At 45.8% G+C, this 14,356-nt stretch overlaps 1 protein-coding gene across 1 annotated transcript in view; it reads left to right on the top strand.

Moving 5' to 3' along the window:
- Nucleotides 1-14,356, top strand: part of ANKH (ANKH inorganic pyrophosphate transport regulator) — a 139,058-nt gene that overhangs the window by 79,410 nt on the left and 45,292 nt on the right. The window contains exons 2-3 of the mRNA XM_040431871.1: nucleotides 5,148-5,364; nucleotides 6,755-6,873. Of these exons, the coding sequence (XP_040287805.1) occupies nucleotides 5,148-5,364; nucleotides 6,755-6,873 (336 nt within the window). The remainder of the gene's footprint in view (nucleotides 1-5,147; nucleotides 5,365-6,754; nucleotides 6,874-14,356) is intronic.

Raw genomic sequence — 14,356 nt, 5'->3', positions numbered from 1 at the left:
ACTATTAGAAGCTGGGACAGTTACAGGGAAAGAGCTGCAGCAGAAAGGGCACATACCCCAACCTGTGACAGGGAGAGAGCTGTAGCATAAGGACACACCCCCTGAGCTGAGACAGGGAGAGAGTTATAGCAGAAGGACACACCCCCTGAGCTGTGACAGGGAGAGCGCTGTAGCATAAGGACACACCCCCTGAGCTGTGACAGGGAGAGAGCTGTAGCATAAGGACACACCCCCTGAGCTGTGACAGGGAGAGAGCTGTAGCATAAGACATGCCTCCAGAGATGTGACAGGGAGAGAGTTATAGCAGAAGGACACACCCCCTGAGCTGTGACAGGGAGAGAGCTGTAGCATAAGGACACACCCCCTGAGCTGTGACAGGGAGAGAGCTGTAGCATAAGACATGCCTCCAGAGATGTGACAGGGAGAGAGTTATAGCAGAAGGACACACCCCCTGAGTTGTGACAGGGAGAGAGCTGTAGCATAAGGACACACCCCCTGAGCTGAGACAGGGAGAGAGTTATAGCACAAGGTCATGCCTCCAGAGATGTGACAGGGAGAGAGTTATAGCAGAAGGACACACCCCCTGAGTTGTGACAGGGAGAGAGCTGTAGCATAAGGACACACCCCCTGAGCTGAGACAGGGAGAGAGTTATAGCACAAGGTCATGCCTCCAGAGATGTGACAGGGAGCAAGCTGTAGCAGTAAAGATACACCTCCTGATCTGTGACAGGAAAAGAGTTGTATCAGAAAGGGCACACCCCCTGACCTGCTAACTTGAAGCAATGAATGGTGAGATCTCTGGATCCATGTGAGGTACAGGGCTGGTTCTAGCCTTGTTAGAAAGAGATAGTCATGTACTGTATGATGTCTGATTTTCATTTTTTGGGATAACCCCTGTAATTTCATGGATATGTTTTTTTATGGGAAGCAAGGCATGTATAGTTCTGTAATTGTAAAAATAAAAAAACTCCAACCCCCTATAAAGAAATATATATAAAAAAAGTTTAGATTAAAAACACAAATGAGCAGAGTTACTAAACCTGTAGATGCACCACATTTATCATGGTCTCAAGCTGGATTGCAGGGCTAGACACTTGCCTAATTCTATACCGATTGGTTGAATTTTATGCTAGAATTGTGGTCCAATTTTAGCACAAAGCGGCATATTGTAGGCCATGCCCCTTTCCCATCAAAAGGCTACATGTTGATCTTTGACATAATTCCTGACATAGCAGAGGGCAACAAAGGATCTAGACGATGTCACATTCATCAGTCATAGAAGTGAATGGGGCTGAGTGAGATACCAAGCACAACCACTATACAATGTATGGCGCTGTGCTTGGTGAGCAGCGAGAAGGCAGTGGCGCTCACAGGAGCACCTTCTCAAACAGCTGATCCTTCCCCACTGATCAGATACTGATGACTTATCCAGAGGAGTCTGGTTGCATTGAAGAAAGGTATAAGGGACTCTGTATCAGAAAAAAAAGCTTTCTGACCTTTAAAAAGATATTATGAAATTTTAGACCTATTTAGATTTTTTTTTAAGTGTTTTTGGTGTTCAAGAATGAACATTCACTATCTATTTTTACATTTATACATACACTAGCTGAAGGATCCAGCTGAGCTCGGGTATATTTCATCTATTTCATTTAATGTTTGTGTGTGTCGTTAAAAGATATCAACACTATACTCTATAACAGTGACATCTACAGCACCCCGTCCCCAAAACAGTGACCTCCACAGCCCCCACCCCTTAATACTGACCCCCCCACAGTGCCCCATCCCTTAAAATTGGACCTCCACAGCAACCCACCCCCTTAACTTTGACCTTTACAGCAGCCTTCCCCTTTAACAGTGACTTTCACAGCATACCACCCCCTTGACAGTGACCTCCACATGGGCCCGCCCTCTTAACAGTGGCCTTTACTAGATTGGGGGCGTGTCCTTTTGAACAGCTCACTCTAAGACAGCAGCACTGTACTGTCTGAGTGTGAGCTGCAGGGAGAAAGTCACTCTCCCTCCCTCCCACCTCTGCAGCTGACAGAAGTTGATTTTTAACTTCATTTTTTCAGGAGTTGAGGGTGTGTGGACTAACCAGATCGGGGCGTGGCTTAGCGGGGCCTGGGGGTAGGGTTTTAAGTCTTTTGAGGGTGGACACATTGTGGCAGGGGGCGTGTCTGGGCTCCTTCCTGCAAGAGTGACGCCCCTCTGGGCATCTTACTGGCTCAATTGCATACCAAATAAACTGGATTTTCAGAGGATAAAAACATCTATTGCTGAAACAATGGCACATCTGGAAATAAGGTACTAAGTGCTATTAGGCCATGGCTTTACTTCAATAGCAATTATCCTGGTGACAGATTTCCTTTAAAGCTCTCCTACAGCAGTGAAGATAAATGGCTGGGTTGTTATGGAAACCTGGAGTAAAACTGTGTATGTGGAGGCTGGAGGACCTGCGAGCTTCTATTGGCTGATAAGGGTCATGTGACCAAGCTTCTATTGGCTAATGCATTTTTGGGAATATCTCAGGAACGGTACGTCCTAGAAAGCTGAGACCCGGTCTAAAACCTTCCCGGACACCTAATGTACCTGTGTGCTAAATTTCGTAATTGTAAATGCGACGGTGTGGATTCCTTTGGCGGACATACACACACTCGAAACAACAGTCACCTTGCCGGTGCTTGCATGATCACGGTGCATTGCTGTGATGGTGCAGTAATAGATATTGATTATTGTGGCATCAGATATTGGACAGTTGATAGAGGTGCACTAACTGCACAGTATGCAGCAGAGCTTCACAACCTGAAAGTGAAGACAAGATCAGGAAGAAATACTTTCCCCTCTGTCTTACTTTAGCTGCAGGTGGACTCTCTTAGGCATGCCAGACCATATCTATTGCAGTATGTCCCAGAAACACTAGGAATGACCTGGTAGGAGATCTGTACTACAGATCAAGTGTCTTGCAAGGTTGATTCAGTTGTGATACTGAGAATTCAGTTTAGGAAGGGTTGGCTCCTGCAGCAGATACCAATGGGTCAGTCAGGGGTTTACCATAAAAACACATGGGGGGGGGGGGGATTTATGAAAGGTTTTATCTCCCTTTTCTGTTGTAGAAAAGTTGGATTTGCACAGTAGTTTGTGACTTTCTACACTTTTCAACAGCTGGATCAGCTGTCATGTGTGGACTATTCCTATATGAAGATTTAGCTAAGATTTTCTCTGCACCCCTTTTTATTATTACTAATTAATAAATATTAAGACATTTTACAACTTCACCAAATTTAAAGGGGTATTCCCATCTTAATGATCACTGTTAAATCGACTGTTAATGATTTAACAGTGATCATTTTTCTAAATATATTTAATTAACTAATTCCCACCCCTTAGAGGAAAATAATCATATACTTACCTGACTGTTGTCTTCCGTCTCCCCTGGTTGCGGCCACCGTTCTTCTCAGGAATCGCGGTGGCCGCGCTTGCGCAGACGACCTCTTCTCCCGGCCGGACGCGCGCAGTCCCGAAAGCGCACATGCGCTATGGTGATTTCTTCCTGGCCAGTATAGTATACCGGTACTTGCCAGTAAGAAGTCACCAGGGCGCATGCGCGGCGGCGTGCGCGTTCAGTCCAGCGCACGGCCCGGCCGGGAGAAGACTTCAATCAAGATGGAGCCCGCCCCCGGCCGAAACCAGGAAGTGGACAGCGCGCCGGGAGCAGGTAAGTATGAAACTGCGTGATGAGAATACTCCTTTAAGGGACCATACATACCTGTGTGTTATTTAAAGGGTTTCTCCAGGCTTTTAATATTGATGACCTATCCTCAGGACGTCATCTTCTTGGCTGCAGCGACGACGTGCCTGTATATACTAGCCACTGCTACAGCCAATCACTGCCCTTACCGGTATATGACACAGGACTGCTGAGGCCAGTGATTGGCTGCAGGGGTCACATGGATTATACGGGAATGTTATTGCCTCGGCCAATTGGAGCACCGGCGCTAGAAATGGCAGAAGGTAAAATGGCTGAGTATACATTCTTTTATTATTTTATGACAATTGCTGGCTTGAGAGATTTATTTTGTAAGTTGGACAATCGCTTTGACTCCCACTGGTTTTCCTATTATAGACTTCTGTGGGGTATTTGTATTTCAATTGCATCTCATGGTGCGCAGTATTTGGGAATTATATACTTTTTAATGGTCTTGTCAGCAACATAACGGCATACATTTTCGGTTCTAAGATGTGATGCTTTTATGAAGAGAATATCAAATTTTCCAATTTCAAATATCAGCAGTCAGCTAAGGACAATTTAAATGTCTTTAAGGCTGCGTTCACACGGGCGAGATTTCCGCGCGGGTGCAATGCGGTAGGTGAACGCATTGCACCCGCACTGAATCTGGACCCATTCATTTCAATGGGGCTGTTCAGATGAGCGATGATTTTCACGCATCACTTATGCGTTGCGTGAAAATCGCAGCATGCTCTATATTCTGCGTTTTTCACGCAACGCAGGCCCTATAGAAGTGAATGGGGTTGCGTGAAAATCGCATGCATCCGCAAGCAAGTGCGGAAGCGGTGCGATTTTCACGCACGGTTGCTAGGTGACAGTCTATTCACTGTATTATTTTCCCTTATAACATGGTTATAAGGGAAAATAATAGCATTCTGAATACAGAATGCTTAGTAGGTGATCAATTGAGGGTTAAAAAATAAAAAAAATTAACTCACCTTGTCCTCTTGTTCGCGTAGTTCTCCCGGTCTTTAGTTCTTTAAAAAGATGAACTATGGGCTAAAGGACCTTTGGTGACGTCAGATCACATGCTCCAATCACAGGGTCCATCACCGCGCTAGCAACACACCGGGACGCATCCGGAACTAATCCGGACACGCTCGTGTGAACCCAGCCTAACCCTTTCATGACCAGATCCAAAAAAGGACTGAATGTCCATGCAACTTTTTGTGATTTTGTGCACGTGGTGGTTTAGTGACCATAGTTTTTTTATGTGTTTGACTACCAAAATAATATTATTTTTTTTACTTGACACTTGGGACTTTTTATTAGAATTTTTGTAGAGTTTTTTTTTCTTCTATTTTTAGGTTTAATACATTGCTTGTTTCTAATGTTTGCATTCTTATTGATATTTTTACAGGCTTTAAATCGGGGTATAGCTGCCGTTAAAGAAGATGCCATTGAGATGCTTGCCAGCTATGGTCTGGCATATTCGTTAATGAAGTTCTTCACTGGTCCTATGAGTGACTTCAAAAATGTTGGACTTGTTTTTGTGAATAGTAAGAGGGACCGAACGAAGGCTGTACTATGTATGGTGGTAGCTGGCATCGTGGCCGCCATATTTCACACCCTCATAGGTATGCACTTTTACATTTCTTTTGCTTTTTGTAAAAGAAGAAATATTTTCATTTATTCATACTGACAGCAGCTACAAGCTACCTATTTCTGTCTTAAAGTCATTTTCCACAAAAATATATCATGACAGGGGTCAGCAACCTGTGGCGCTCCAGCTGCTTTGAAACTACATCTCCCAGTATGCACGCTTGTTCGGCTGTTCTTGTTAACTCCTATTGAAGTGAAAGGAGGATTCTGGGAGATACCGTTTTAGAACAACTGGAGTGCCGGAGGTTGCTGGCCCCTGTTTGATGACCTATTGATATGTTATAGAACATGTAAGGCTGGGGTATACGGTGATATAAAGTGAACAACTGCACTGCGAAATGTGTGGCGCGACATTCATGTTGCACCAATGACGCGCGACAGTCTTTGTAATGACAGTCAATGGTGTCGCACTGCAAAATGCCGCGACTGCGACGCGACAGTCGGACAGAAATCCAACTTGGAAGGACAAGATGTCGCCGTGGAGCCCTAGCCTAAGTGTGTATGTTCGACTATGCGAATCCAGAGAACTGACTGTTTACCATGGAAGAACAGAGTGTGTATGCCCAGTCTTCTCCGTTGATGTTATGTCTGAAGTTCAAGGGGTTATCCAACAGTAAAAATACTGTCTCACAATGACCGGGCTCCTCCTATAGACAATACTCACCCAGTCCCAGGCACCCACATCCCTCCGGATTGCTGCACGGCCACCGCTGCTTCTCCCCGTCGCATGGATCAAAACATCGTTGGTGACACTAGGGAGGCTGGTCACCGTCACAGCCTGCTATTGGCTGCTCCCCCTGTCGCTGGATGTCCATGCAACGGGGAGATGCAGCGACCGCCGTGCAGCGATCAGGTAAGTATCGTCTATAGGAAGGCTCTGGGCATTGTGTGTGTATGTGTGTCGGGGGGATTTCTATTATTGGTTAACCCCTTTAAGTATTGTCTGACATGATTTTTATGGGGATGCTGCTTGCCATATATGTATCATGCCATATACTTTCAACCTTACTCTGATATGGTCAGGTTTGGCCAACAGCAGTAACACTAGGATTATATATAGATTGGACTTGAATGACCAATGTGTTTTTTCTACCTCATGAACTTTGTAACTATTTCTTATCGTTCCTAAGCTGGGACCCCTCTATTGAAATAAATGACATATTTCCATAGAATTTCAATATTATCCTACTGTTATAAAATATAAAACATTCTTACAGATATTCACATTTTAAGGGACTCAAACTATTCTTCTTGAAATAATGAACGTGCCAACTTGTTATATTCTGTTTTTTTGGCAGTCTACTTCCTTGCTCATATATTCCTTGTACAGAGAAACTGCACGTGTTCTTTTCTTTTCATTCACAGCATATAGTGACCTGGGATATTATATCATTAACAAGCTTCACCATGTGGATGATTCAGTGGGAAATAAAACACGGAAGGCCTTCCTGTACCTGGCAGCATTCCCGTTTATGGACGCCATGGTGAGTACTGTTGTATAATATGAACTCCTATCTTTATACATTTAATTATTATTTTCTTCTAGACGTCGCAGCACAATGTGGGGAATATTTTAGTTTTACGTGATAAAAATATTGATTATTATGTGGGATTGACAGTGAAATTAGAGCAATGTTGGATGTCAGAGTTCTACACTTTATGGCCAAGCCCATGTGGACACCCCTCCTCCTAGTTATTTAGTTCAGGTTGTACAGCCTCAACCATTGCAGCCAGGTGTATAACATGATGCATACAGCCTTCACATGTGGGACTGTCATAGGATGCCAACTGTGTCACAGATATGTTTGTGAAATTTCTGTTCTGATCAACTACAAGCACTAGTACGGTGGAGTGGAAGCATGGAGGAGCAACAGCAATTCAACCACACGCGCTAGTACGGTGGAGTGGAAGCATGGAGGAGTAACAGCAATTCAACCACACACGCTAGTACAGTGGAGTGGAAGCATGGAGGAGTAACAGCAATTCAACCACACGCGCTAGTACGGTGGAGTGGAAGCATGGAGAAGTAACAGCAATTCAACCACACGCGCTAGTACGGTGGAGTGGAAGCATGGAGGAGTAACAGCAATTCAACCACACACGCTAGTACGGTGGAGTGGAAGCATGGAGGAGTAACAGCAATTCAACCACACGGGCTAGTACGGTGGAGTGGAAGCATGGAGGAGTAACAGCAATTCAACCACACGCGCTAGTACAGTGGAGTGGAAGCATGGAGGAGTAACAGCAATTCAACCACACGCGCTAGTACGGTGGAGTGGAAGCATGGAGGAGTAACAGCAATTCAACCACACGCGCTAGTACGGTGGAGTGGAAGCATTGAGGAGTAACAGCAATTCAACCACACAAGCTAGTACGGTGGAGTGGAAGCATTGAGGAGTAACAGCAATTCAACCACACAGGCTAGTACGGTGGAGTGGAACCATGGAGGAGTAACAGCAATTCAACCACACACGCTAGTACAGTGGAGTGGAAGCATGGAGGAGTAACAGCAATTCAACCACACGCGCTAGTACGGTGGAGTGGAAGCATGGAGGAGTAACAGCAATTCAACCACACGCGCTAGTACGGTGGAGTGGAAGCATGGAGGAGTAACAGCAATTCAACCACACACGCTAGTACAGTGGAGTGGAAGCATGGAGGAGTAACAGCAATTCAACCACACGGGCTAGTACGGTGGAGTGGAAGCATGGAGGAGTAACAGCAATTCAACCACACGCGCTAGTACGGTGGAGTGGAAGCATGGAGGAGTAACAGCAATTCAACCACACACGCTAGTACAGTGGAGTGGAAGCATGGAGGAGTAACAGCAATTCAACCACACGCGCTAGTACGGTGGAGTGGAAGCATGGAGGAGTAACAGCAATTCAACCACACACGCTAGTACAGTGGAGTGGAAGCATGGAGGAGTAACAGCAATTCAACCACACGGGCTAGTACGGTGGAGTGGAAGCATGGAGGAGTAACAGCAATTCAACCACACGCGCTAGTACGGTGGAGTGGAAGCATGGAGGAGTAACAGCAATTCAACCACACACGCTAGTACAGTGGAGTGGAAGCATGGAGGAGTAACAGCAATTCAACCACACGCGCTAGTACGGTGGAGTGGAAGCATGGAGGAGTAACAGCAATTCAACCACACGGGCTAGTACGGTGGAGTGGAAGCATGGAGGAGTAACAGCAATTCAACCACACGCGCTAGTACGGTGGAGTGGAAGCATGGAGGAGTAACAGCAATTCAACCACACGGGCTAGTACGGTGGAGTGGAAGCATGGAGGAGTAACAGCAATTCAACCACACGCGCTAGTACGGTGGAGTGGAAGCATGGAGGAGTAACAGCAATTCAACCACACGCGCTAGTACGGTGGAGTGGAAGCATGGAGGAGTAACAGCAATTCAACCACACACCCTAGTACGGTGGAGTGGAAGCATGGAGGAGTAACAGCAATTCAACCACAAAATTGTAGACCATAGAAACAGAGCGGGACCACTGAGTGCTGAAGCATGGGGTACATGAATATTGCTCATCTTATGTTGCAGCACTTAGAACAGAGTTCCGCACTGCCTTTGGAAATCACATCAGTAGTTAATCTGTGTCAAAAGCGTCATTAAATAGATTTCCATGGTTGAGCACTTACACACAGGCCTAAACTCACAGTGCACAATGCCAAGCGTCCGCTGGAGTGCCGTAAAGCACGCCGCCACTTAACTTTGGAGCAATGTAAATGTAAATAATTGAATCACATTTCAATAATAATTTTTTTTTTTATATAGAGCCAACATATTCTGCAGCGCTTTAAAATCAGGGGGTTCATGTACAAACAGAGTCATAAAAAACATAGCAACAAACAAGTCAACAATTAAAACAGGAGGAATGAGGGTCATGCTCCCAAGAGCTAACAATCTATAAGTAGATGGGGGTGACACAGAAGGTAACAAGTGCTTGTTTTGTAAAATGGTCCGGCCATTTTAGCACAATAGGGGAGTAGATATAAAGTTCATGAGCCAGTCGCCAGCTGATATCTGTAGTGCTTCTGAGTGCTTGGGGTGTGGATATTTGACGATGGATCAGATTCAGAAGAATGATGCTGAAGGGGGTAGAGGGACGGTAAATGGAGAAGAGTTTGATCAGGGGATGTGATAGGCTAACTTAAAAAGATGTTTTTTTAGGGAGCGTCCAAAACTGTGGATATTATGAATAGGAATAGGGTATTCCAGAGAACTGGTGCAACTCGGAAGAAGTCTTGAAGACAGGAGTGAGAGCTTCAGATTACGATGTAGATGTTAGTCATAAGTCATTGGCTGAACAGAGAGCACGGGTAGGATGGTAGACAGAAATAAGGGAGGAGATGAGCAGTTTAAAGGGATTCTGTCACCTGGATTTTAGTGACAGAGCTTTTAACATCATCACATCAGTCTGCTAGTTTTGTATTAAAATATACTAGTATTACTACCCAAAGTGTTGTCCTTTGTCTAGAAAATCGCTTTTATTAATATGGTTGAGTAAGGTGCCCAAGGGGCTGTCCCTCCAGTCGTTGGTGCCCAGACGCGCCCCTTCTTCTGGAGCCCAGCACCGCCCCACTGCTAATTTATTCACCCCTTATTGTCGGCTGGCGCATGTGCAGTGTGTCCTGTGATGCCGATTCCAGGCGCTGACATGTGTATCCACGGAATGCGTTCGCTGAGGCATAAGCTTGCGCATGCCCTGCTGGATGCTGTATACCAGCTGCTTCATGCTATTTAGTTGTTTTCCTGCTTCATTAAGCAATTTGCCTCCATGACTCCTGCCCCCCCCCCATATCCTGTCCTATCTCATCCTCATGGATACCCTTCTGTCTCCTTTCCTCACTCATGTATCCAGAGCTCCTGTTCCACCCTCCTATCTCCTGTTGCTGCCCTGCACAGACCTCCTGCCACTACTTCTTGTATGAATCCCCCTCAGAGCCCCTTCCATCTACTTGCTACGTTCACCCCTCCTGTCCATCCAGGTCCCCGGGCTCCTTTCTCACTCCCCCACCTCTCATTATGGTGGCGTCTGAACTGCATTCACTATACGGACCTTCTAACGTCACAGGGTCATGTGACTCTACCCCCCACCCTGTACTGTGCCTCCCACCCCGTATTGTGCCCCTCACCCCGTACTGTGCCCCCTTATACCCTGCATTGTGCCCTCTTACCACACCCTGTACAGTACCCCTAGTCATTCCCTGTACTGTGCCCTCTTATACCCTTTTATCCGGTCATTGTATGGCGGTGTTATCCGGTCACTATACAGAGGTGTTATCCAGTCACTGTATGGCGGTGGTATCCAATAACTGTATGGCCATAACTGTATCCCTTTCCCTGCCCACACCACCTTTTTTAGACCTGGCATGAGCGGGAAAAAGATGCAGATTGCGGTGCTAAGGACCTTTGCGCCACAATCTGTGTCAGAAATATGCCTAAGGCCTCATGCACACGACCGTTCAGTTTTTTGAGGTCTGCAAATTGCGGATCCGCAAAACACGGAAGCCGCCCGTGTGTCTTCCGCAATTTGCGGAACGGAACAGGCGGCCCATTGTAGAAATGCCTATTCTTGTCTGCAAAACGGACAAGAATAGGACACGTTATATTTTTTGGGCGGGGCTACGTAACGGCATCTGTTCCCATACACTTGTATAGGAGCGATCTGTCCCATTGAAATTAATAGGACAGCTTCGGTGTAATTACACCTGCTCACCGCTGCAGAGGCGACGGCGAGAAGGTAAGCAGTGAAGAGGAGGCAGCGCTGGCACGGCACGCGCCTCCTCTTCAAACAGCTGATCGGCGGGGTGTCGGACCCCCGCCGATCTGATATTGATGACCTATCCTGAGAATAGGTCATCAATATTACAAGCCCGGAGAACCTCTTTAACGTATGCATTTTTTTACTGGACTCTGCAGGATACAAAAATGTGGAGTGCTGCCCAGTCAGTTCTAGCTACATCACTGCACATCTCCTTCTCTCCTCCAGGCCCTGCCCAGCAGTGACGTCATGACGTGTGTCTCACTGTTGCAGTGGGCCTGAGGAGAGAAGGAGCGCAGGGTGCTGCGGTTAGTTAATAATAGGACCGCCGGCTCCCCTGCGCTCCAGCAATGATAGGAATGTGAGGGGGCCACTGGGGGGTTATTACACTGTGAGGGCCCCTTACACAGTATAATGACCCTCAGTGCCCCCCATTTAGTATAATGATCCCCAATGACCCTCCATTCAGTATGATGACCACCAGAGCCCCCATTCAATATAATAATCCCCAGTGACCACCATACAGTATAATGACCCCCAGTGCCTATGGGGGGGCCTATGAGGGTCATTATTCTGAATAGGGGCGACTGGGGGTTATTATTCTGAATGGAGGGCCACTGTGGGGTCGTTATACTGTGCGTAGCGGCATTGGGGGGTCATTATACTGTGTGAAGGGCCACTAGTGGTCATTATACTGTATAGGGGCCACTGGTGGTCATTATCATGCTTCTACTTAAATGCCCTACTTTCATCATATAATATCACTGTAGTGTGACCTTTTTACATTTTTCCATAAATTTCACTCGAAAGCCAAATATCCCTAACTTTTTGTGAGTACATCAATGCAAAATTTTAGTTTTTCCTTTTCAATAAATTAGCAAAGATGTCTAACATTCTGTTTTCGATTTCTCATTATGGGGGGCTAAGTGCAGAATGATGGGGGAGAAAGCCACACTATAAAATGTGAAAAAAGGGAAAGATTCTAAAAGGGTATGCCGAATGCATTGTAGCTCTCCACTACACTACGGTCACCCCAGTAATCCCTTCCATCTGAACGCACCCTAATTATACAGCTATACAATTGTACAGGAGCTGCATGCTTAGAAACAAATGACTTGGATGACTTTTTTGGTTTAGTACTTAGGGTAGGTTCACACTAGTGTTCTGTCAGGGAACAGCATGCCAGGACTCTAGGGATCCGCATAAATGCACGCCAGCTCCATTAACTATAATGGGGACTGGCGGAGATCCAGCCGCAACCTGACAAATATGTTGAGAATCAGCCGGAGCCCTCCGTCTGCCTAATATATTTATTTCGATTTTTACTGCATGTTGTTTAAAACGGGCTTTCTTACTACATGTGTTTTTGTCATATCAACTCAGATATGTTATAAATATTCTGTTATTCATTTTAAAGTGGGCCCGAACATGTGTGCGCTGATTGGATAGTGTCAGACTGCACAGGGGCCCGTCCCCAACTGCTAACACTCAGTTGGACCCTTTATTGCAGACTGCTGGGAATTCATGAACTTCAAGTAGGATTAGTAGAGGATTGACACAACATAGTCTCATAAAAATAGATGCTGCAGAATTATCAGGGAATGGGTACTGCAAGTAGTTACTAAAACAGACATGTGAGGCGTGACCTCTTAGGGAGCATTCACACGACCGTGTTTTTCTTCCGTGTCCGTTCCGCGTCCGTTCCGCAATTTTGACGGACAATGCACAGACCCATTCATTTCTATGGGTCCGTGAAAATTGCGGTATGCCTTTTATTCTCATCCGTGTGCTGTCCGTTCCGTGTCCGTTTCGTGTGTCCGTTCCTTTTTTTTTAGAACATGTCCTATACTTGGCCGCAAATCACGGTCCGTGGCCCCATAGAAAGTCATTGGGTCCGTGAAAAACGGATAGCACACGGAAATGCATCCGTGTGTCATCCGTTTTTAACGGACCCCTGGACTGAAAACATTCTAGGAAACCCCATGTCAGTCCCATTTCAGTTTTTTGCGGACCGTGAAAAACGGATGACACACGGAAGCACCACGTCCGTATTATACGGACTTGCGGAACGGAAAAGGAAAGATAACTGAAGACATCCGGAACACACGGATCCGTGATTTACAGACCGCAAAACCAACACGGTCGTGTGAATGCTCCCTTAATTTGATGGTATGTGGTTCGTATCTAGTCGAAAGTCATAGACATGAGGGTTTTGTCATTAGAACTCACCAATTGTGACTGGATCTGCCAAAAACCCTGAAATGGTTATCCAGGACTTAACACCCCCCGAAAATGCCCAGAACCACTGTGCCGACCATACTTACCTGGTCCCCGCCGCCGGTTTTCTTCCCAATGTAAATGAAGTCAGGGGAGATACAGTAGCTGTAGTTTTCTTCATTTGTTTATGCACCATCCACATGCAGATTGTATGATCTTACTTGTTTTTCATGACAGTAACTTTATTCTCTAGTTTAAAGGCTATGGACACCATTGCACTTTTTTTGTGCTAAAATCATTTTTTTTCTAGTAGCATTTTTCCCACCATGTTAGCCATTCTATGCCAAATCCATTAGACAAGCTCTCTGACGGCTCTGTCTGCAGCCCCCCTCCGACTACTCCTACGGATAATCAAGCAAATAGGATTTGAGTTTAGATTAACTTCAAGAGAAGTGAAGGATTTAGATTTAGAAATGTGTTCCTTCGAAGGCTTGTTCCTGACTGTCTGCCCATGTAAAGGTGCAGCCGATCTCCTGATCATTGGGTGATCCTGTCCTTCGTGCAGGCCCCACAATTTTCGTTTCTGGACAGCAGATGTCTGAGGACGAGCGATCGCTATTCTCATACTGTGGAGCTGATCGCTGCATGTAAATGCAGTGGTCGCCTCCACTGAACAAGCAGCTGACTGTGGGGGAGGAGTGCTTCCTTCCCCACAATCTGCTGCTACTCGGTGCGTGTAAGACATCAAAGAGCTCGTCTGACGGATTTAGCACACAATGACATTTTTCAGCTTGCCAACATGTAAGTTATTGAAGCCATAGGAAGCAAACTTTTCAGTTAAACCTGATAAAATTTTGTTTAGCACAAAATACATACACTAATAAAAAATAAAATTATGCAAAGGTGTCCATGTGATATTTGTACCAAAAGAGGACCTTTCATGGGTCCTTACTTGATTAAGTAAGTA

The sequence above is a fragment of the Bufo bufo genome, chromosome 5, assembly GCF_905171765.1.
Source record: "Bufo bufo chromosome 5, aBufBuf1.1, whole genome shotgun sequence".
In the NCBI taxonomy this organism is placed as follows: Eukaryota; Metazoa; Chordata; class Amphibia; order Anura; family Bufonidae; genus Bufo; species Bufo bufo.
The sequence above is the reverse complement of the archived record's forward strand: the minus strand, read 5'-3'. Positions and strand labels throughout refer to the sequence as shown.